Source organism: Candoia aspera, chromosome 5 (genome assembly GCF_035149785.1).
Source record: "Candoia aspera isolate rCanAsp1 chromosome 5, rCanAsp1.hap2, whole genome shotgun sequence".
In the NCBI taxonomy this organism is placed as follows: domain Eukaryota; kingdom Metazoa; phylum Chordata; class Lepidosauria; order Squamata; family Boidae; genus Candoia; species Candoia aspera.
The window spans coordinates 76,369,341-76,391,311 of record NC_086157.1 but is presented as its reverse complement, the minus strand read 5'-3'; the positions used below and the strand labels follow the sequence as shown (position 1 = coordinate 76,391,311).

The 21,971-nt window shown below is 37.4% G+C and overlaps 1 protein-coding gene across 2 annotated transcripts in view; it reads left to right on the top strand.

The window, feature by feature from the left end:
* Positions 1 to 1,290: 1,290 nt before the first annotated feature.
* ILDR2 (immunoglobulin like domain containing receptor 2) overlaps positions 1,291 to 21,971 on the top strand; it is a 59,652-nt gene continuing 38,971 nt past the window's right edge. Inside the window, exons 1-3 of one of the 2 annotated variants that reach the window (XM_063305521.1) lie at positions 1,291 to 1,475; positions 10,550 to 10,882; positions 13,422 to 13,541. In XM_063305521.1, the coding sequence (XP_063161591.1) occupies positions 1,430 to 1,475; positions 10,550 to 10,882; positions 13,422 to 13,541 (499 nt within the window). In that variant the 5' untranslated portion in view covers positions 1,291 to 1,429. The remainder of the gene's footprint in view (positions 1,476 to 10,549; positions 10,883 to 13,421; positions 13,542 to 21,971) is intronic. The other variant, XM_063305523.1, reaches the window with a different exon arrangement.

Genomic DNA, 21,971 nt, shown 5'->3' with positions numbered 1-21,971 from the left:
CTCTTGTATGGAAGAGAAAGAGAGGCCAGTTAGAGCTTCATTTGCCTTTGTCTCTTCTTTTTCAACTATATTAATGGGAAAAAATAGATACTTTTTTTGTAAATCCCTTAGCCACTGAAAATATAACACTCAACTCGACCATATGACTGGAGTGGGTTTTGAATGCAAATGATTTAAATTACAAAATAAATTAAATTGGGATAGCCAGTGGACTATGTCATTAGATTCTAAATCCAGATACATTTGTTTTACAGGTACGTTGTTTCAGCCATAGGAGCTTTATGAATTGATGTCTAGTCTGCTAGCAGGGGACATTGATCAGTGAGTTTTGGGTTGGGGGAGGGAAGACAAAATTGCATATTGAAACACTTTTGTAAAATGTATGGCAACTGGAGCATTATAGAATAATATGTGTAGCATTATCCCACATCTGCTATTATTACTAAATGTATCAAGTGTATATGGAAAATCATTCACATTTTAATAACATAACTACTTTTGCTGAATATTACAGTCTGAAATAGATTTTTACACTAGATTCAACGGAATAAGACTAGAACATAAACAGCAGAACAATCTATAGAGTTTTAACAGGTTTTGCTTGATAATTGCACTTACCTGTTACAAATGGTGTCTCCACTAGCAACTTAACAGTGTTTTATACAGTCATTCAATCACTGTTGTACCAAAATAATAGTATTGAGGACAGGCTTTACAGCACTTTCAACAATGGCTGGAAGATACTATGAAGACATTATAGTCACTTGGAGACAAATGGCCACGTCCTTCCCTCTCTCTAATTTGTGCAAATACAAAATTGTAGATAAATGCTCCTTTTTCAGTTTCATTCTATAGTATTATAAAATTTTGCAGTCAAAATTATGCAACTTTGTTTAAACTTCAGTCGCTTCTTTTAATTTTCACTGGGGCACCTTTTTAGATCCAATTTGGTCTTTTAAGGCAGGCTGCTTGACCCTTAAGATTCTCCAGTGATGAACTCTCTCTGTTCCTGGACAGCTTCAATGGACTGCCATGTGATTTAGAAACTCTTGTAGCCTAAGAATTCTGATGTCAGGGGAGGTGGGATTTTAAAACATGAGAAGCTTTAAGCTTATTTTCAATCTGAGGTTGGTTTGAGTAAAGCAGTGGCTAACAGTGATTTTCTCCCCTGCCCAGGATTTGTAAATAAAGCAACAGGGAATAGAATTATTAGAAGAGAGCATTGCTTGTTTTTGTTTTCCCCTAGCAGAATGGTAGCTCCCATTCAGAACTCTGTCTATTCACACACTGAGTTGTGTGGTGGAAGACCTGCAGATAACGGAAAGAACTCTTCTACGTGCCAGTTTATTCAGAACAAGGAGCTTTATTTACTTTCTGGCTCTGCTTCCTTCCCGGCTGTTGTTGTTGTTCTGCCTGGACAGACCACAAGATGGACAGGGTCTTACTGGGCTGGACCACTTTCCTGTGGATGACAGGTAAGGCTTTTTTCTTTTAATTTCATTGTAGATGAAGAACTTTTTGGATTGCAAATGAAGATTTTTGGCTTTCTTTGCAGGCACGCTCTCTCTCCTTGATATTATATTAAGGTTCAAGCTTGTTCTGCAAATGAGAGTCACAGAGAGCAAAATGCTGAACAAATGGAAAACAGTGTATTTGACAGACACTCTTGCTTCATTTATTGCTAATATACACGTTGAAGTAAGACGTGTTTCTTCACAGTTTTAAGGGAAAATTATCTTTCCTTTCCTGAACCCCTCTTGATTTGATTTAGACAGACTTAATCTGGGAATGAGTTGCCACAATATTTAGTGTGATGAAGAACACAGACTACTGGAATATTTTTCTTTTCCTAAGGGTACCATCTCTGGAATTTCTTTGTAGTTGATTGCATGCAGAGAAACATATTTTGGAAATCTACAGAGAATAGGGAGAGTTAGCATGGCAAGGGCCGGCTGAAGATTCTTTGAGCAACAAGACAAGAAACAGTCTTAGTTTCTCACACAAATCTCTTGATTAGCAAAGCAGTCATTATTACCCCTGCCTTTGTCCTTACAGTCACTAATATAAATTAATATTCTCAATTCTCTTATAAACCCACAATCAAATGTGGCTGGGAAGAGAGGAATCTGCAGATCATAAATCTAAGTAGCTTTTTCAGCAGGAGGAGGAAATTACTTTTTAGACCACCTTGTAAAAAAAAAAATCACTTCTGTAGTCTAAGATGTCTTGATCTGGTTGGCGAGGGGGTGAACATTCCAAATAATATCACCCAGTCGACCTTCCAATTCTTGCCTTAGTCTGCAATTGTCTAGGAAAACTGGAGGGACTAATAAGCCTTCAGAAAGTTTACCACCCATTCTAGTTCTCATCTCTATCTGGGTTACAGCTTGCCTGCATAGGAAAGTTTGCCTGCCCTCCCTCCCTCCCTCCCTCCCTCCCTCCCTCCCTTCCTTCCTTCCTTCCAAAGCTACCTGATACACTAAAAATCCCAGATTACCTATATTTCCCTCTATTTTATGGAACCTCTGTAGATAGCCGTTTTTCCTTCTGAAGCCAACCCCTCAGCTTGCCTCCCATAACCACTGTACCCAGTCAGTGAACCATTCCATTTCCAGATTGCTGAAACTGTAGCGGGCTGACGGAAGCCAGAAAGCCCTGTACTTGAGTTTTCTAACACAAGGGTGGCTTACTCCTGGGGATATTAAGGAGTGTCATATTAAAGCAGGCAAATGAGAGTTTACTTGAGGCATTCTGAGTAGCTCTATACAGGATGAACTAATTCTTGGTGTCATTGTATAGTGTGAAGTGGGGATTAGAGGCAGAGGGCATGAGATGCCCCGTTGTTGGCACTGGCATAATGGTGGCACCCTGGTGTGTTTTTCTGCCCCATTTGTCCTCAGGGAAGTATCCAACTTTGCTGACTACAAACTGCAATGATTTCTTGGAATAAACAGCTTGGAAGTAAAAAAATGAGGGAGGGGTTGCATAAAGTACATGAAGGTAATCCTAAGGATAAAGATTAAGATATTCTGGCATTGGATAATATGCCTTTATTGGTTGATACTGACTGTTCTGATTGTTCAGGAAAGAATATACCTCATTATTTTTCTTATAAAACTGTTACTTTTTTTTGTTACTGATCAGGAGGAGTCCCTCAGAAAATAACTTATGCCACTGCTATTTCCAATAATACTGTTTTTGACATAGCTTTGCTATGCTAGCTGTGCTTTTACCAAATCTGTGTTACTATGCAGAATTATATTCATAGCAGTGTACAATGACTTTCACTATATGTAAAGTAGATAATCTCATTACTTTCACACACAGCAATGTATACAATCAACCAGAATTACCTTCAGAAATCATCCCCATATAAAAATGATGCCTGAAGATGCCCTGAGCGAGTTCTCTGCCTGAAGAAGGGGAAACGAAATCTTCAGGTTCCCTGTAAGATTGACACTTCTATGAGCAGAATGTCATCTAGTCATTTCTGCTAGGAGTTGAGGAAAAATATTACTTTGGATCTAAGCATAACTAGAGAGGATCCTAGAAAGCTGCTAATACTGCAGTATTAAATGAAGTTACATAAATGGGTTTGTGTTTATGGAAGTACATATAAAATACTAGGACATATATGAACCAAGGATTTTTAGGATGAAAATAACTAGAAAATATTACTGTTGTTAGTATTTCTGAATAAATAAAGAAAAAACTACTCTTGGCAGTTAGGTCTGGCAAAGGTCTGGCATTCATTCATTCTTTATTTCATCAATTTATATGGTCATCCACTTGTCAAGTGACTGTGGGTAGCTATCAAGGAGTAAGGGTTAAAAGCATCCTAAAACAAAATGGTAAAATTATAAAAGATAAGGTATTAACATACTATATAGGGACCAGACACAGGACTTGTATACAGCAGGTTCATCTGACTTCCTGGACTAGTACCTGACAGAAGAAGCAGGTCTTCAGGGTGTTCTTAAGGGCTGGCAAGACAGGGATAACCAATTTTTTTTTTTGCTGGGGGGGCATTGTTCCATAGGGAAGGGTCTATGGCAGAGAAGGCATTGCTTAATTGATAGGACTTGGAACATGTTAGCCTTGCCAGATTGTATAGGGTAGGCAGAGACAACTGGAGACCTATGATTCCACAAATAACCATGCTGTGTGCCATGAAGGACTTCATAGCTGGCTACCATTATCTTGAATTGCACCTGGAAGCCCAGCGTGAACCAGTACAATTCATGCAGTAACAATGTTACACGGGTGTACTAAGGTGTGGTCATAACTACTTGTGCTGCCATGTTCTTAACCAACTGTAGTTTCTGAACGTTCTTCAAGGGAGTGTTTCTGAACATGACAACATAAGAACAATCCCTATAGATCAGGCCATGGCTCTTATTAGAGTAATAGTTTGTTTTTTTTACACTAGCAGCCAGATCTACTGACAAGGAGTAGATGGAAAACCCTAATCCCTTACCTTCAACTGCTGTTTGGAAACATGCTATCCCCAACACGAAAGTAACATTGAGTCTTCAAGATGAGTAGTCCTTGAGAGACCTGTCCTCTGTGGATTTATCCAATCCACTTTTAAAGCTGTTCAAGTTAATAGCCATCATCATGTCTTGTGGTGATGATTCCATAGTTAATTATAACCTATGTTATAATGAGTTTTTCTATTCTAAATCTCCTCCCAATCACCTTTATTGGAGGAATGTTAGTATTAGTGGACTGAGAGATGGAAAAAATTATCTCTGTTCAGTCTCCGTGCCCCAATTTTGTATAATTCAGTCATATCATCTCTGCTTATTTGCCTTTTTTCTATGGTAAAGAGTGCCAAATATTCTAGCCTTTTCTTGTTAGGAAGGTGTTTGGCACCTTGATGACTTTGGTTTCCTTTTTTCTGCAGTTTTCCTAGCTCTTCTATATCCCTTTTCAAATGTAGTGACTAGACTTGAACACAGTATTGGAAATACAGATGTATCCTAGATTTAAATATAAATGCATTACAATGCTGACAATTTCATTTTCAGTCCCATTCCTAATGATCCCTAGCATGGGATTTGCCTTTCTCACAACTACTGATGAGTTGACATCTTCATTGAGTATCCACTGTGACATTAAGATCTTTCCTGATAGCTATAGATAGCTTAGACACCATTTGTAGATATGTGATGTTGGGTTTCCCCCCCCCCCCCGCCTTTCTTGCATATTGCTTTGTACTTATTTAAATTGATCCTCATTTGCCATTTGGCTGACCATTCACCCAGTTTAAAACATTTCACAATTTGTGTTTTTCACTCAATATGATTTGGTATTAGCTGCAAACCTGGCCAGCTCACTTCTTATTTCTAACTTAGCCCTAAAGAAATTAAAAAGAATTAGACCCAGGATAGATCCTTGTGTGACTTCACTTCTTAATTTCCTTCCTTTGAGAAAGTTGCCCATTTTTTCAACTCTTTGCTTTTTTTTAACCAGTTAGCAGTCTGTAAAAGGCCATATCCTCTTTTCTCATGATTACTAAGTTTACTCAGAGTCTTTGATGAAGAACTTTGTCAGAAACTCTTTGAAAGTCCAAGAGTACAGTTTCAGCAGAATCACCTCTATCTATGTGGTATTCAAGGAATAAGTTACATATTTTTGTTCAGAGGTGAAAAATTTCAGAGCTCAGTTCTTTAAAGAAAGTGGTTGCCATCAGGGTCCAATGATTAATTACTTCATAGTTTCTCATGATGTCACAGAATATCCTTGTTATCTCAGCCTGCTTTAATTATTTTGATTCTTCCCAGAGAAAGTCAATAATGGCTTGGGTATATATCCTATATCTTATGTAATAAAGACAAATACAAAGAGTTTATTTAATTTTTCTGCAATCAGATAAATTGTTGTCCAGTTGCTCACTTGATTCCTTGGATTTATTGTTTCCCTTGAAGTTTTTTGTCATATATTCCTCAAATTGTGTTTTTTTTAAATTTCTTATTGTTACCTTACATTTTTTGTGCACTTGTTTGAGCCGCTTATTAGAACAGCCTTTCAGTTTTCTGAAGGAGTTTTTTACAGTTTCTTAGATACTACTAGAGAATAATGGTGGCCTTTTCTTGCACTCAGATGACTTTTTACAATTCAATTGAGTCTCAGTTACTGTGGTTTTAAATAACTTCCATGGTGAGATTTTGCCCTTTTGACTTTTACTTTCAGTTTCTTTATTGAAGTTTACATATGTAAAGATAAAAAAATATAAAAAGAAAAGAAAAAAGAAATACAGAAATAGAAAAAAAAGATAAAAGACAAAAGAAGAAGATATAGAAGACTCCACCTCCAGACAAGTATAAACAATTTTAGTAAGTTAACACCTTCTCTAGTAAAAAAAGGAAAAAAAAAAATCTCTTCCTCCCATATCACATCCCTTCTCAATAATCAAAATACAAGAAATCATCATTTAATCCTAATTAGCAAAGATCTATTAAGAGGTACCAGAGATAACATATAAATGTTAACCTTAATTTAAAAAAAATCCAATTTATAATCCAATTTATCCCTTTCTCTGAGAAATAAAATGAAAGAAATCTCTCTTAACTTATAAACAAATCCTAAAGCCTCGTCATACAGTTACAGTCCTGGTTAAGGAAAAAAACAACAACCCTTAATAACTATTAGAATCTACAACATATAAAATTTAATTCTGATCAAATAGATTCACTTTATAGAGCTTTTGTTTACTTTTAAAAAGCTTAATTCTTTAACCCCGTCAGATAATATTCCCCAAGTTCATTTCTTATCAAGTCTTTGTTTCCTTTCAGGAACAGCCTCAAGAATTTCTCTTTGTCTCCTCCCAGAAACAGCTTCATTGGTTTAACACACTCCTTTTGTAAATCGAAGATAAAAAGTCTTTCCAAGTCACTCTTCTGATTTATTATTTGTATGATCCCTTTCCTTTGACTCTCCATTTTGACATCTTTTCCCATATTACTCTTGTACTTCGGTATTTTTAAATCCATTTTCAAATCCACAGCATCTCTTCCATATCGCTTTTGTGATCCTGCTTCAAATCCACATCTGAAACTGCCTCAGTCTCTTTTATCTGGTAACATCTGTTCTATAGCCTCGTTAAATCCATTTTTGTAGTAGCAGATATTTTTAAAAGTAAGCCCTGAGTGTATTGTTCCCAAACAGACTCTTTTAAAGTCAAATAATGCTGCTTCATTATGTTAACAGGCATCTTCCCCTTTAAATGCTCTCTGGTTCCCTCTAGTTAACCTTCCAAGTCCACTCTTATTGTATGTTTATTTTTCACTGGCAGGACTTGCCCACGAGAGAGTTCTTACAGTTAATTTCAAAATATTAAAATATGCTTTATATAAAATTTTAAACAGTCCATAAAAATTGTTATTACAAATCCTTCTGGCACTATAACTGTTCAAAGGCAATTCTAAACTTCCTTTGCTATTTTCAAAAGTCAAAGTTATTATTTTTAATCTTTAAACTTACAAAAATCTTCTTTCATCAAGGATCGAAGGAAATTCTCCTGGTGTATTGAGACTTCCCCTTCGGAAGGTTCCTAATTTTTGAAGAAATCTTTAATAGATAATTTCCCATGTTAATTAAGAGAGGGAGTAAAAGCAAATCTATTGTCCATTTGAAGGCTCCAAACTGCAGCTTTGGCAAGGTGTTCCCTGCTACTTCCAGAGCACTCGACCCACTGGAGATCTCAATTACGTGATTTCTTCGCAGGGAGCTTCTGTGCAAAATACATGTGGGTGATCTAGTCCTCTCCTTGATCCAGAGAGGGTTTTGAAGAGCCAATGCCTTTGCCAGCTGCTCTTATCTGCCATGGCTTTCGGCTCTGCAAAAAGTGGTGCCTTCTTCAATCCGCCATTTCTCCACTGGAAGTCCTACTTTTACTTTTAGTTTCTTTTTCACTAGTCCCCTCATTTTTGAGAATTGTCCTTTTGTAGGAAATTATTACTGTGGAATCAAGATTTAACCAATTTTATCAGTGAAATGTTATCCAAAATTCCCCCAGAAGCCTGTAGGCAGAATTTGCTGATGCTCTCCCCTCAAAAGGAACAGATTATCCTAAATAAGGCTGTTGATGCATTGTTTACCAATGCAGTAAGAGCAGAGAAGTAAGAATGTTTCTCCACACTTATTCTTGAGGTTTAGCTTGAATGTGAGTTTGTTCAATGAAGATTTCTACTAGTCTATTTCCACAGATGTGCTAGGAAATTCTATTGTCACTTCATTTCTCAGGTTTTCTTGGCATCCCAGAATAAGCAAACAATCAGAGGCTGCTTAGGAGCAGCCTCATCAAATGCTCTGGTCATCTCTATATTCCAGAGTTGAATTAGATGCTCAGAAAAATCGCCTACCAGATTGCTGGGAAAAGTCCCAAGTGCCTGCTGGAATCCCTTCAAATCTATAAAGTACTGTATCTTGGGCAGACCTATTTAATGGGTCCTCCTGCCCTGCAGGAGTTTGAGGACTAATCTTAGGTGAACCAGGGAATGATATGTCCACAACAAAAGACTAACAACCAAACCACAAATTTTCAGATCATCATGCAGGTACTAGGAGATGAAAACTAGATCTCATGTATGACCACTTTCGTGTGCCAGGCCAGAGATTATCTGAAAGAAACCCATGGTTGGTATGCTACAAATTCATGAACTCTACTCAAACCCCACCCCAAGGACTGAAAATTGAAGACCTCAGTATTATAAGCCAGTGAGTTTTCAGCACTATCCAGAAAATGAGGCCCAAGAATAAATGAATAGTCTATGTTGAGCAGCAAAGTGGGTAGTACACAAGCAGAATGACTTGTCCATACTGCCTAGTGTCACAAATAGGCATCACATCCTATTCAGTAAGACACAAAGATACTGGCTTGTAGGGATGGTTGAAAATGGTCTTTCAAGTTCCCTATATGGTATATAATTTGGCTGTAACAATCACACCATTCTTGCCAGTGTCTTTAAAAGTAACCTGGAATACCTTTTGAGGCTGTTATATGGTATTTTACAGGATTAATACAAAATAAGTTTTTCTATATCACAGAAAATGTTAATAGCTAGTAGTTTGAAATAAGCATCTGCCTGTATTTTTTTTGATGACACTGCTGCTGTTTCTTTCAATTCTGATTATTCACTTTTGCATTTTTAAGCTATTTCTTTTTTGAAAGTATCTTTTTATGTACAGTATTAGCCACCACAGGAAATTCTCAATTAAAAGACTCAGTTCTTCAGATGGATGTGAAGTATGAACAGTACTGTAGCTATGTACTGTGTAAGTCTCTTGTAAAATAACCCCACATATTCTTAATTATAATCAGAATTTTATTTCTTAATATGATTTTTATCCTTTTTCTATAAAATATTCAAGATGTCTTAGAGTAATCCAAATTTGTTTGACCCTGCTTCTATTACAATACTGGTAACAGCATTTATTTCAGTCAAATTGCAATATATTTAGGTTACCTACTTCTTTTTAAGTGCTTAATGAGACATATTTTGAATTCCCTTGACACTGGTGTCTTTCTTCTTAGTTGAATTCCTAAATTTTCCTGGTATAATTATTTATTTCAAATGTTTATTGAAATCTTAGCACTAACTCCTGCAGAAGTTTGAGGATTAATCTTAGGTGAACCAGGGAATATGTCCACAACAAAAGACTAACAACCAAACCATAAATTTTCAGATCATCATGCAATTACTAGGAGGTGAAAGCTAGATCTCCTGTATGACCACTTTCATGTGCCAGGCCGGAGATTATCTGGAACGAACAAATGGGAAGAGAGTTTTTCTATTGGCCTGCCTATGGCATCTGCCAAATGTCTCCTCCCCTTTCAGTGACTAATGCCACACTGCTGTCTGTATATTTCTTTTATGTTTTCTTTTTCAGTTTGAAAAGGAAAGGTTGGAAATAAATAAAATGCATGTAAACCTGAAAATAAATGCTTGAAATTCTAGTTTTGTGATACATAACTCTTTTAATACTGTGATGCTGAGCCAGTGTCTAAACAGATGTCTATAGGAAATTCAAAAGTAGTACATCAACACAGTGGCCACACAGTGTCTCCTGTTCATATTTTATGGATTTGGCCAACATATTGCCTTTAATATTTGAAGTCACATTTAGCCATTGTGACTACTAATTGTTGATAAGTAGCTTAAAATGGATGAAGCTTAAAATTCCTTAACAACCCATGATTTGAAGATGCTTTGTTTAAAGTAACTCAGAATTAAGATTAAACACATTTTGCTTCAAATTAAATGTCAAGCCATGGCTAATTGAAAATGGAAGCAAATCTAACTCATAGATATGACTACTTTTAATCATGATAAGCCACTGTTATTTATGGTAACTTAAAATTTTATAGCATTAAAACTCTCTGTTTTCTTGGTTTTCATGTCCTCTTGGCACAATTTCTTCTAACATCAGAATTGGATGATAAGTCTTAGAAAGCAGCCACCTCCCATTTATCATTTGGTAATGGGCATACTGAATAGGTAATTTATACAGACAAGTTGGTAACATTCATGGTTTTGCTTTGTAGCTGTGACTGAAGCTGTGCATGTCATAGTGCCTGACAAGAAACAGGTAGCCATGCTCTTTCAACCAGTTGTGCTTCGATGCCGCTTTTCAACATCTTCTACACAACCAGCTGTGGTGCAATGGAAGTTCAAATCCTATTGCCAAGACCGCATGGGAGAAGCCCTGGGAGTGGTCTCTGCAGGGATACAGGCAATAAACAAGAGGAACGTGGAATGGGATCCCTACTTGGACTGTGTGGATAGTAGGAGAACAGTTCGCATTGTGGCATCCAAACAGGGCTCAGTGGTCACCACTGGAGAGTTCTACAAAGGAAGAGAAATCTCCATTCTCCATGGTAATTCAGTCTGCTTATCTGTTTATTATGACTGAAACTCTTTGTTAGCTATTATGAATGGTAGCATATAAAATAAAATTTATATTTTCTTTTTGGAGCTTGGTATACCATTTTAATGATAGTTTATTATAAATATTTCATAACACTCTTCATATACCCTGTGAAGTTTGCATTTAAAAGTATCTACAAATTTAAAAATCATTAAAATGATCTAAGTGATGGGCAGATCTAAGTGTTGGCAATATAAATACATTCTAAGTTCTACATTCTAAGAGAGGTAGAAACAATTGTTAAAAGTAAACAATTCTTAAGAACATTATAAAATGAAAAAAGATATTTCATGCATCAAAAATTAAGCATAGTAGACACCAGGCAAATTTTGGGGACAGAATGACAGAATTTGGGTGTTATCATTGAAAAGAACTATATTATGTAAAAATTAGTTAATTTCTTTCCTGGTTACATTTGACTCAGTATTATGCAGTTGAGAATAAAAAAAATTAAAAGTTCTTTCATTGTGTCAAAATTATTATATACTTTACCCTGGACATTCTTAATAGTAGAGATAATTTTATGTTGTTGCAACTTTATTCTCACTAACTTTATTCCCAATAGTTTTGCTTCTTGTTTCAAGTATTTAAGGGGAGTTAATTTCCTGTATAGCACTCATCAAAACTTTATATAAATCTGGTATAGAATGTCTTGCATTTGTGTTCAAAAGTTCTTAAACTTTTTCATTTTTTTCTGTTTAACTTTTTGCTTCTTCTCCATGAAGCGTAAAAGCAGCAATATGACCATGTATATAAATACACTTTAAAGACATCCCAAATAACCAATACATTTGCAGACTTTTGTTGGATCTGTTTTATAAAAAGAATCCAGTCCTACTGCATCAGTTATGGAATGAATGGAGATGAATAACCTGAAGTTGAATCGTGATAGGATAGAGGCACTGTAAGTTCATTAGACTGAGAAATCAGAGTTCAGTTTGCCCCCGAATAAGCTAGTATCAGTTTGAGGGTTCTTTATCATAAGATTATGTTGCATGAAATACATGTTAATATCCTTAGCCTTTCCTGGGTAAGGATAACTTTGCCATAGTCATCCTTTAAAAGGTAAAGGTTTCCCTTGACGTAAAGTCCAGTCGAATCCGACTCTAGGGGGCGGTGCTCATCTCCGTTTCTAAGCCTTGGAGCCGGCGTTGTCATAGACACTTCCGGGTCATGTGGCCAGCATGACTGCACGGAACGCCGTTACCTTCCCGCCGAAGCGGTACCTATTGATCTACTCACATTGGCATGTTTTCGAACTGCTAGGTGAGCAGTCATCCTTTAGTAACTTGCATATTGGGTATCAGAAAGGAATTTTTTGTGGAACTATTCTTGGAAGTGGTTTAAAGCATCAATTCATGCAGAATTCAGCCACTACAACTTTGTATAATTTATCTAAATGTCTTGTAAATTCTTAAAGATTTTATTGGCTTCCCTTTTGTTACTGAGCCCAATTCATTATGCTGATTTTCTCCTTTGAATCTCTAAATGGTTTGGGACTGAAATACATGAAAACACATTTCCCTTTATTCTATCCTCTCTTGCATTAAGATTTTCAGAGGAGAGCCTTCAGTGTAAGAGCTCCTTATGCACACTGAAAGAAATCAGCTTGTCTGTGTACTACTCAGGCTTTGAATGCTTTCTGAGGGAGATACTATTGTTGCCAATAATTGTCCTTTCCTAGGTTTATAAAATGTTCTAAACTGAGTCACTTCTTTGTTTCCTGATTGAATAGTAGTAATCGTCTCATTCTGTAATTTAATGTTGTTATAGTCCAACACTACATATGCTAATGGTTGAAATGTCCTCGCCCTGTGTTCCCCTTCCCCCCACCCAGCAAATGTCTCATTCCAAAATCACCAAAGAATTGCTATACTGGAACAGGCTGTTCCAATCTTACCAGAAGTGGCCCACCCTGAAACAGGCTGTTCTGTCTGTGAAATGATTGGAATGGGAGATTTCAGGGTTGGAAAATTCCAGTATTGTAATATTTTGCACACCTCCACTGGATGCAGCCTGGAATCACATGTGAATAAAGGATATTTTTTTTACACAGTGTTGAAAAGCATCACATCTAGTTAGTATAATCCAAACTTCTGCTGCATAAATGATCTTTCCTTATTTTCCCCTGTAGTCGCTTTCTAGCATTGATCTGAAACTCATACCATTTGGGAAAAAAGGCTATAGTTCCTTTTTATACTGTTATCACAAGCTGTTCATGTATTTCCTGATGCATTATAATAAAGGAAATCCTTGTGTCATAGCAAAATAATTAAAAAACTTATGTGACAGTCCCAAGCTCAGAAAACTAATTCCCATACTCTCTGAAGTGTCCTTGACTTTTCCTGCTGTATTTTTAACGAATTAAATTTCGCCACTCCAGATAAGAAAAATCAATGCTTGTCAATAAAACCTAGTAATAGAAACCTAGATTTTAGCTGTCCTTCTTACTTGTTTCTGATTCTTGCTTGTCTTATATTGTCTGTTAGATGCAGACCTCCAGATTGGAAAATTGATGTGGGGAGACAGTGGATTGTATTACTGCCTTGTCATCACACCTGATGACGTAGAAGGCAGGAATGAGGAGTCAATGGAGCTACTTGTTCTGGGTGAGTTTTCTTCCCTGCTTATATCTGAGGTAAATGCATATTTATGGGATAAATATTAAGAGCAACAACTCCTGTGAATCTTTCTGGGTCCCATTTTCTGTTGTTCTGCACGTTGCATTGCTGTTTGTGCCTGAATAAGACTGATACAAGATGAGGCCAGATAATACTGTTCAGTAACTTTGCACTAAGTGCTATAATAAATGGTACATAAGGGCAGATTTTTTTAAAAAAAAACACCAGATGACCAAATTAAAAGAATGCAAAATTAAATCTACAATATATTTTAATGTATGCCAATATCAGCTATGAATTAAAAACACAGCAAATTTTGTATGGCCCTTAAAACGTTTGAAGAATTGTTTTAAATGATCACAATAACTGTTCCAACACATAAGCTGTTGTGCAGGAAAAATGCTCAAATCAAGCCAAAAATAAGAAATCTGAAAATGTGGAGACAGTATAAATGGATTGGCCTGGTATCTGGTTGTCTTATTTTTCAAGGTAGAATTGAACATTGCTATATAAATAGCACCAGAAATCAGCCAGAGACCAGATGATACTGTGTGAAATATGTGAATCCAGGTTTAATAGTGCTTGATTTGTTCCTGAATGCAGACTGGCAGATTGTACAGCCAGCTACGGTACTGCCCATTACTAATCAGCCACAGTGTGTATCAGTTTGGATCTGTGAGCAGGTTATTTTGGGAAATGGTACAGACCAGCAACAAACAGACAGGGAGGCTTTTATTATATAAAATGTAATGAACTTACTTGTTTTCCTAACTTTTACCTTAACACTTATTACCAGGCCCATGCTACATTATCCTATACTTATACTAACATCTATGTCTATTTCTTATTCCTAAACTGTCTATAACAATTCTGTTGTCTTTTGTTGCTTGAGCTTACACTGAAGACTAGCCACCATTTAGCCACCTTCAGATTGGCTTCTGTTGCTGTCAGCTGCTGTTCTAAACTGCTGATGAAGGGTTGGCTTGGCAGTTTCTAGTCTGTGCAGGGGTGACAAAGGAAGATGCTTCACCATCTGCTGGCTGGCTGTAGCTTTTCAGCATTTCTGTTGGAGTGGTGAAGCTGCTGGGCTCTGCTTCTCCTTTCAGCTTGTCTGTTGCTGGCTTCATGAAGTCCAAGCTTGCTCCTTCTTTACCATTAGTTGCCTGTTCATCTGATGGCTGCTCCACTCTCTCAGCTGCAAATTCTTCCTTTCTGCTCTCTCCTACAAGACAGATTTTCCTCCCAGTATACTTACACACTCGCACTCTGGTGCTCTCAGCTTTTCCTTTTATAATTGCAATCCAGGGGTGGTGCAATGCTCTTCAGCTCATGCTGGCTGCTGGAGGGCTTTCCTGCCACAGGACTGAAAGATGCTTTTCCACTCATGGGAAAAGCCCTTTAATTTCATGACAGAAGGGGACTTTTTGGATCTGAACCCTTCCATTTTCACACAATTCATGAAGAAATAACAACCCATTTTTTTTGCTGAACTTCCAAAAGCTTGTTTTTTTAAAATAATGTTTACTGTAAATACATACTATAAGTTTTACAAATAGTAAAACAAAACTGCAGTATGTTTGTTACTGTAAATATGTGTAGTATAAAATGAGATTCTTGAACCTCAAATCTCAAATGAGTCAGGGAAAATCTGGAGTCAGTATGAAGAAAGAGATTATTATAGTTGGGTGATTGTACATCAAGAAACATTTTATTTTATTGAAAGTGGTTTAAATTTTTCAAGTGGCTAGCATGCATAAGTAGGAAATGGAGTGCACAGGTACAGAGTACATTGTATACAGTTGCTGAAATAATTTCAGTTGGTTTCTGTGGATGTGTGACAGTATATCCTCATACAACTCTTTGGGGACATTCATATAAACCTTTGTTTGGTCATGAAGTTAGTTGCTAGCTATGTTAGATGGTATGAAAAACCATGGTTTATCATGGTAGCAACGCAACTAGGTAACCCTTAAATCTGTATAAGTTATTCTCCCCTCTTCCTGATGGCATTGCTCCTCGTACTGGCAGCTTGTAACCCCTGATTATATCCCTATCATGACCTCCAACCCTTGAATGTTTCTGTGTGCAACAAAAGACTCAGATATGGAGAGGTCAGGAAAAAGTTGTTATTTTTATATAAAGCCCTTATATAAATCTTGCTACTATGTGCAGTTTTAATCAGGTTATATCATAAAAGACATTGTAGAGCTGGAAATGATGCAGAAAGAATTCAAGAAATGACTGGTGGAAATATCACAAAGGATTTGATTTTATTTACAGTAAGAGTGAACAGCCTGTGGCCTTACAAACACTTATAGCCTATGTCTTAATGGAATAGCACGCTGTGATTAATTATTTCAGTCCTCTAGCAACCAGAGAATGAGAGGACAAAAGTGTGTAAGAAAAAAAAAAGTTCAAAAAGCAAAAAGATTATCAGCAAGAGATTGGGAAGCTTCACTCATTATGCTCTATAGGTAGTCCTTGGTTAAAAATGGTAATTGGGACTGGACTTTCTGTCAATAAGCGATGCAATCTTAAAGTGCAATGACCACGCTGCTTAGTGATGGCAGTTCCAGCAGCCCTGGATATCATCATTAAGTAAGGATCGCATGTGATCGCTACTTCTGACTTCTTTCCAGCTTCTCCATTCACTTTGCTTGTGAGAAGTCAGCAGGAAAGGTCACAAGTCACGATCATGTGACTGCGGGTCATTGCAACAGTTGGAAATCCAGGCTGGTTGCCGAGCACCTGGATCATGATCACGGTTACATGACCATGAGGGCGCTGCATTGGCCATAACTTCAAGGACCAGTTGTAACTACCACTCGTTCAGCGTTGTCACAAGTTTGAATGGTCACTGAATGAGTGGTCATTAAACAAGGACCACCTGTACTTGCTTAAACCAATCTACTATTCACATAGGAGCTCCTATAGATCACTCAAGAAAGCAGCATCATGCAGTAGAGAAATGAGTGTAAATCTCTGATTTAGAGTTTTTTAAAAAGGATATATGAGGACTGATTCATGTTAATTAACCTTATACTTGATAAGTAGAGGAACATTTTCTTCACCTTAATTTCATATGGAAAAGGGAACAATGTGTACTTTAACATACCATGATCACAGAGTAACATGTTCTTCAAGTTCTTGGCATTTCTTTTCTCTCCAACACAATTTAACAATTGAACAGAAAACAGGCACTAAGAAATTATCATTTATTGAATTTCTGGCACTTCCTCGAGCATTTAGACTCAACCAAGTATTAATGAATTGCAAGAAAAGGCTGGATATAAATAAAATATTGCAATTCTGAGAAAATTACAATGACATGATATTGTTTTCTGTTTGCTAAATGTACAAAGGGATTAAGCCTTCCTATAAATCCTGCAACATCTTGGGGCCCTGTTCCTCTTTGGATTAAAGCAAGAAATATAGTTTTAATGATGCAAGGGAAAAACTCTTGAAAATCACCAAGTATATATAACTGGATAACAAATAGGTGTTTTGGAATACTATAATTACAGGAGTTATAAAATATACAACAATTTAGTTCTTTTGTAGCCCCTATTGATAAAAGTCTTCAGCAAAGGATCGTTACCTTGTCGTGGTGCTGGAGCTTGAGCACCTCAATGATGCCATGAGCTAAATCGTGAAGGGCCACCCAAGACGGGAAGGTCATGACAGAGAGGTCAGACTAAATGCGATCCCTGGGGAAGGTAATGGCAACCCACCCCAGTATTCTTGCCGTGAAAACTAAATGGATCAGTACAACCAGAGATATGTCGGTATACCATCGGAAGATGAGACCCCCAGGTCGGAAGATGGTCAAAATGCTACTGGGGAGGAACAGAGGATGAGTTCAACTAGCCCCAGACGTGATGACGCAGCTAGCTCAAAGCCGAAAGGACAGCTAGCCGCCGATGGTGCTGGTGGTGAACGGCGAATCCGATGTTCTAAGGATCAACACGCCATTGGAACCTGGAATGTAAGATCTATGAGCCAGGGCAAATTGGATGTGGTTATTGGTGAGATGTCAAGATTAAAGATAGACATTTTGGGCATCAGCGAACTGAAATGGACTGGAATGGGCCACTTCACATCAAATGACCACCAGATCTACTACTGTGGACAAGAGGACCACAGAAGAAATGGAGTAGCCTTCATAATTAATCGTAAAGTGGCTAAAGCAGTGCTTGGATACAATCCCAAAAGTGACAGAATGATCTCAATTCGAACTCAGGGCAAGCCATCTAAGATCACAGGGATCCAAATATACGCCCCAACAACAGATGCTGAAGAAGCTGAAGTAGAGCAGTTCTATGAGGATCTGCAACTACTGGACAACACGCCTAAAAGAGATGTTATTTTCATCACGGGAGACTGGAATGCTAAGGTGGGCAGTCAGATGACACCTGGAATTACAAGTAAGCATGGCCTGGGAGAACAAAACGAAGCAGGACATAGGCTGATAGAATTTTGCCAAGACAACTCACTCTGCATAACAAACACTCTCTTCCAACAACCTAAGAGACGGCTTTATACATGGACTTCACCAGATGGACAACACCGAAATCAGATTGATTACATCCTTTGCAGCCAAAGGTGGCGGACATCTGTACAGTCGGTAAAAACAAGGCCTGGAGCTGACTGTAGTTCAGATCACGAACTTCTTCTTGCACAATTTAGGATCAGACTAAAGAGATTAGGGAAGACCCACAGATCAGCTAGATATGAGCTCACTAATATTCCTAAGGAATATGCAGTGGAGGTGAAGAATAGATTTAAGGGACTGGACTTAGTAGATAGGGTCCCGGAAGAACTCTGGACAGAAGTTGGCAGCATTGTTCAGGAGGCGGCAACAAAATACATCCCAAAGAAAGAGAAAACCAAGAAGGCAAAATGGCTGTCTGCTGAGACACTAGAAGTAGCCCAAGAAAGAAGGAAAGCAAAAGGCAATGGTGATAGGGGGAGATATGCCCAATTAAATGCAAAATTCCAGAGGTTAGCCAGAAGAGATAAGGAATTATTTTTAAACAAGCAATGTGTGGAAGTGGAAGATGACAATAGAATAGGAAAGACAAGAGACCTCTTCCAGAAAATTAGAAACATTGGTGGTAAATTCCAGGCCAAAATGGGTATGATCAAAAACAAAGATGGCAAGGACCTAACAGAAGAAGAAAAGATCAAGAAAAGGTGGCAAGAATATACGGAAGACCTGTATAGGAAGGATAACAATATCGGGGATAGCTTTGACAGTGTGGTCAGTGAGCTAGAGCCAGACATCCTGAAGAGTGAGGTTGAGTGGGCCTTAAGAAGCATTGCTAATAACAAGGCAGCAGGAGACGACGGCATCCCAGCTGAACTGTTCAAAATCTTGCAAGATGATGCTGTCAAGGTAATGCATGCTATATGCCAGCAAATTTGGAAAACACAAGAATGGCCATCAGATTGGAAAAAAATCAACTTATATCCCCATACCAAAAAAGGGGAACACTAAAGAATGTTCAAACTATCGAACAGTGGCCCTCATTTCACATGCCAGTAAGGTAATGCTCAAGATCCTGCAAGGTAGACTTCAGCAATTCATGGAGCGAAAATTGCCAGATGTACAAGCTGGTTTTAGAAAAGGCAGAGGAACTCGGGACCAAATTGCCAATATGCTCTGGATAATGCAAAAAGCCAGGGAGTTTCAGAAAAACATCTATTTCTGTTTTATTGACTATTCTAAAGCCTTTGACTGTGTGGACCATAACAAATTGTGGCAAGTTCTTAGTGGTATGGGGATACCAAGTCCTCTTGTCTGCCTCCTGAAGAATCTGTATAACGACCAAGTAGCAATAGTAAGAACAGACCACGGAACAATGTACTGGTTTAAGATTGGGAAAGGAGTACGGCAGGGCTGTATACTCTCACCCTACCTATTCAACTTGTACGCAGAACACATCATGCGACATGGTGGGCTTGAGGAATCCAAGGCTGTAGTTAAAATCGCTGGAAGAAACATTAACAATCTCAGAAATGCAGATGATACCACTTTGATGGCTGAAAGCAAAGAGGAACTGAGGAGCCTTATGATGAAGGTGAAAGAAGAAAGTGCAAAAGTTGGCTTGCAGCTAAACCTCAAAAAAACCAAGATTATGGCAACCAGCTTGATTGATAACTGGCAAATAGAGGGAGAAAATGTAGAAGCAGTGAAAGACTTTGTATTTCTAGATGCGAAGATTACTGCAGATGCTGACTGCAGTCAGGAAATCAGAAGACGCTTAATCCTTGGGAGAAGAGGAATGACAAATCTCAATAAAATAGTTAAGAGCAGAGACATCACACTGACAACAAAGGCCCGCATAGTTAAAGCAATGGTGTTCCCCGTAGTAACATATGGCTGCGAGAGCTGGACCATAAGGAAGGCTGAGAGAAGGAAGATCGATGCTTTGGAACTGTGGTGTTGGATGAAAATTCTGAGAGTGCCTTGGACTGCAAGAAGATCAAACCAGTCCATCCTCCAGGAAATAAAGCCAGACTGCTCACTTGAGGAAATTATATTAAAGGCAAAACTGAAATACTTTGGCCACATAATGAGAAGACAGGACAGCCTGGAGAAGATGTTGATGCTAGGGAGAGTGGAAGGCAAAAGGAAGAAGGGCCGACCAAGGGCAAGATGGATGGATGATATTCTAGAGGTGATGGATTTGTCCTTGGGGGAGCTGGGGGTGTTGACGCCCGACAAGAAGCTCTGGCGTGGGCTGGTCCATGAAGTCACGAAGAGTCGGAAGCCACTAAACGAATAAACAACAACATTGATAAAAATATTTTAAAATGGTTATTTGAAACTTTTGTTGGCTTTCAGATTTTAAAAAATATAGAAGTGGAAACAGTAAAGAGTGTGTTATGCAAAGGTTTCAGTTTGGATCTTGCAGAATAAGGCAAAAAATAGAAATGCATTTATTTAAGCAGAATAAAGATGATTGGAAGATTTAGCCTTTTCTTAAATAGGGATAAATTTTGTCTTCACAATTTGAAGACCTACGAATATTGGTATTTGCCTTTTTTTGGAAATTGTGCCAAAAAACCATCTTACTCAAAGATCTAAAACTGCCATATCACGACTGCTCAGTGTGATACAGTACCAAAATAGTCTTTCTGTTGTCAACTGACTGTGTAACAGTTTCTGATTTTAAAAAAAAATCTTCCAATAAATCTGGCGCAACTGAGAAAAGGAATATTTATTTATTTAGTTAGTTTTGAATGAGTAATATACATGATCTTTATAGAAAAATTCTATAAGAGAAACATAAATGTATTAATTGTTACTAGATGTTTTTGATTTAAAAAGCTGCATTATGAAAATGATTTATGACTGAAATTAGAAGTTGTTATAAAACAAGTTATAAAATAACATTCAGGGGAATTCCAGTATAGTAGGTGACATGATTAAATAGTTGTCCATTTAGCTATCTATCACAATATGCATTTGCTGCTTCGGGCTAAGTATAGAAACCTCCTATTACCATTGTCCTCAAATTGCAGCTCTTTGAGTGCTAAAATTATGCAATTTCATTGCAACAAATGTCCCAGCAGGAGAAATGTTCTTTGAATCTGCCATAGTAACTGAAGTACTGATTATGTTTTATAATTTATTACTCTGAAAGTTTCAGTCGTTTATATTGTATGTTTAATACTATTCCAGTTAGTAACTGCTTAAAATAGTGAAACTACATGATTTCTGAACTCTACGATTCATAGGACAGTCAGTAAAATAGGTAGTAAACTTAATTTTTTCTCTTACAGTATCTAGCATAACATTTAGAAATTAAACAAGTCCTACCTTTGTGGGGTGTATGTGGATTGGTAAACTGAAGCAGACAGAACCTTTTTTCTTCATGGCAAGAAACTGGAGATACTCCAATTGGCAGATTTTAGAAGGGATAATGTTATAATTAACTATGACTTCTGTATACATATGCGTACATGGAAGAAATGTATTTTAAATCCTGTCAGTTTTAAATATTCAGCAGAAAAATACATATTATATATAGCATAATATGAAATGGAAGAGAGAAAATCCTTCATGAGTAGATTACTTATGATATGACAGTTTAAATAAATTATTCTGACTTTATGTTATTTTGCTGAAAGGCTTCCACTGGCAAGTTTTTGCAGTAACTAAAACAGATGTTATCTTTGAAATGCTTGGGATGCTGACATTTGGGATTCAGTCCATTGGTATTCTGAATCACAGATTAGCAACTGGCAGTTCCTGAGCCAGATCTCCTTGGAGATACTGTAGATGCCTACCTCTTCCCCAATACCCAAAGCAGAAGCGCTCTTCTGAGAAGATGACTTTCACTGCCTGGGGATCTCACTGTCCTCAATCACATACAGAACTAGCTGCTGGCCAATTTTTAGAACAATTTATTA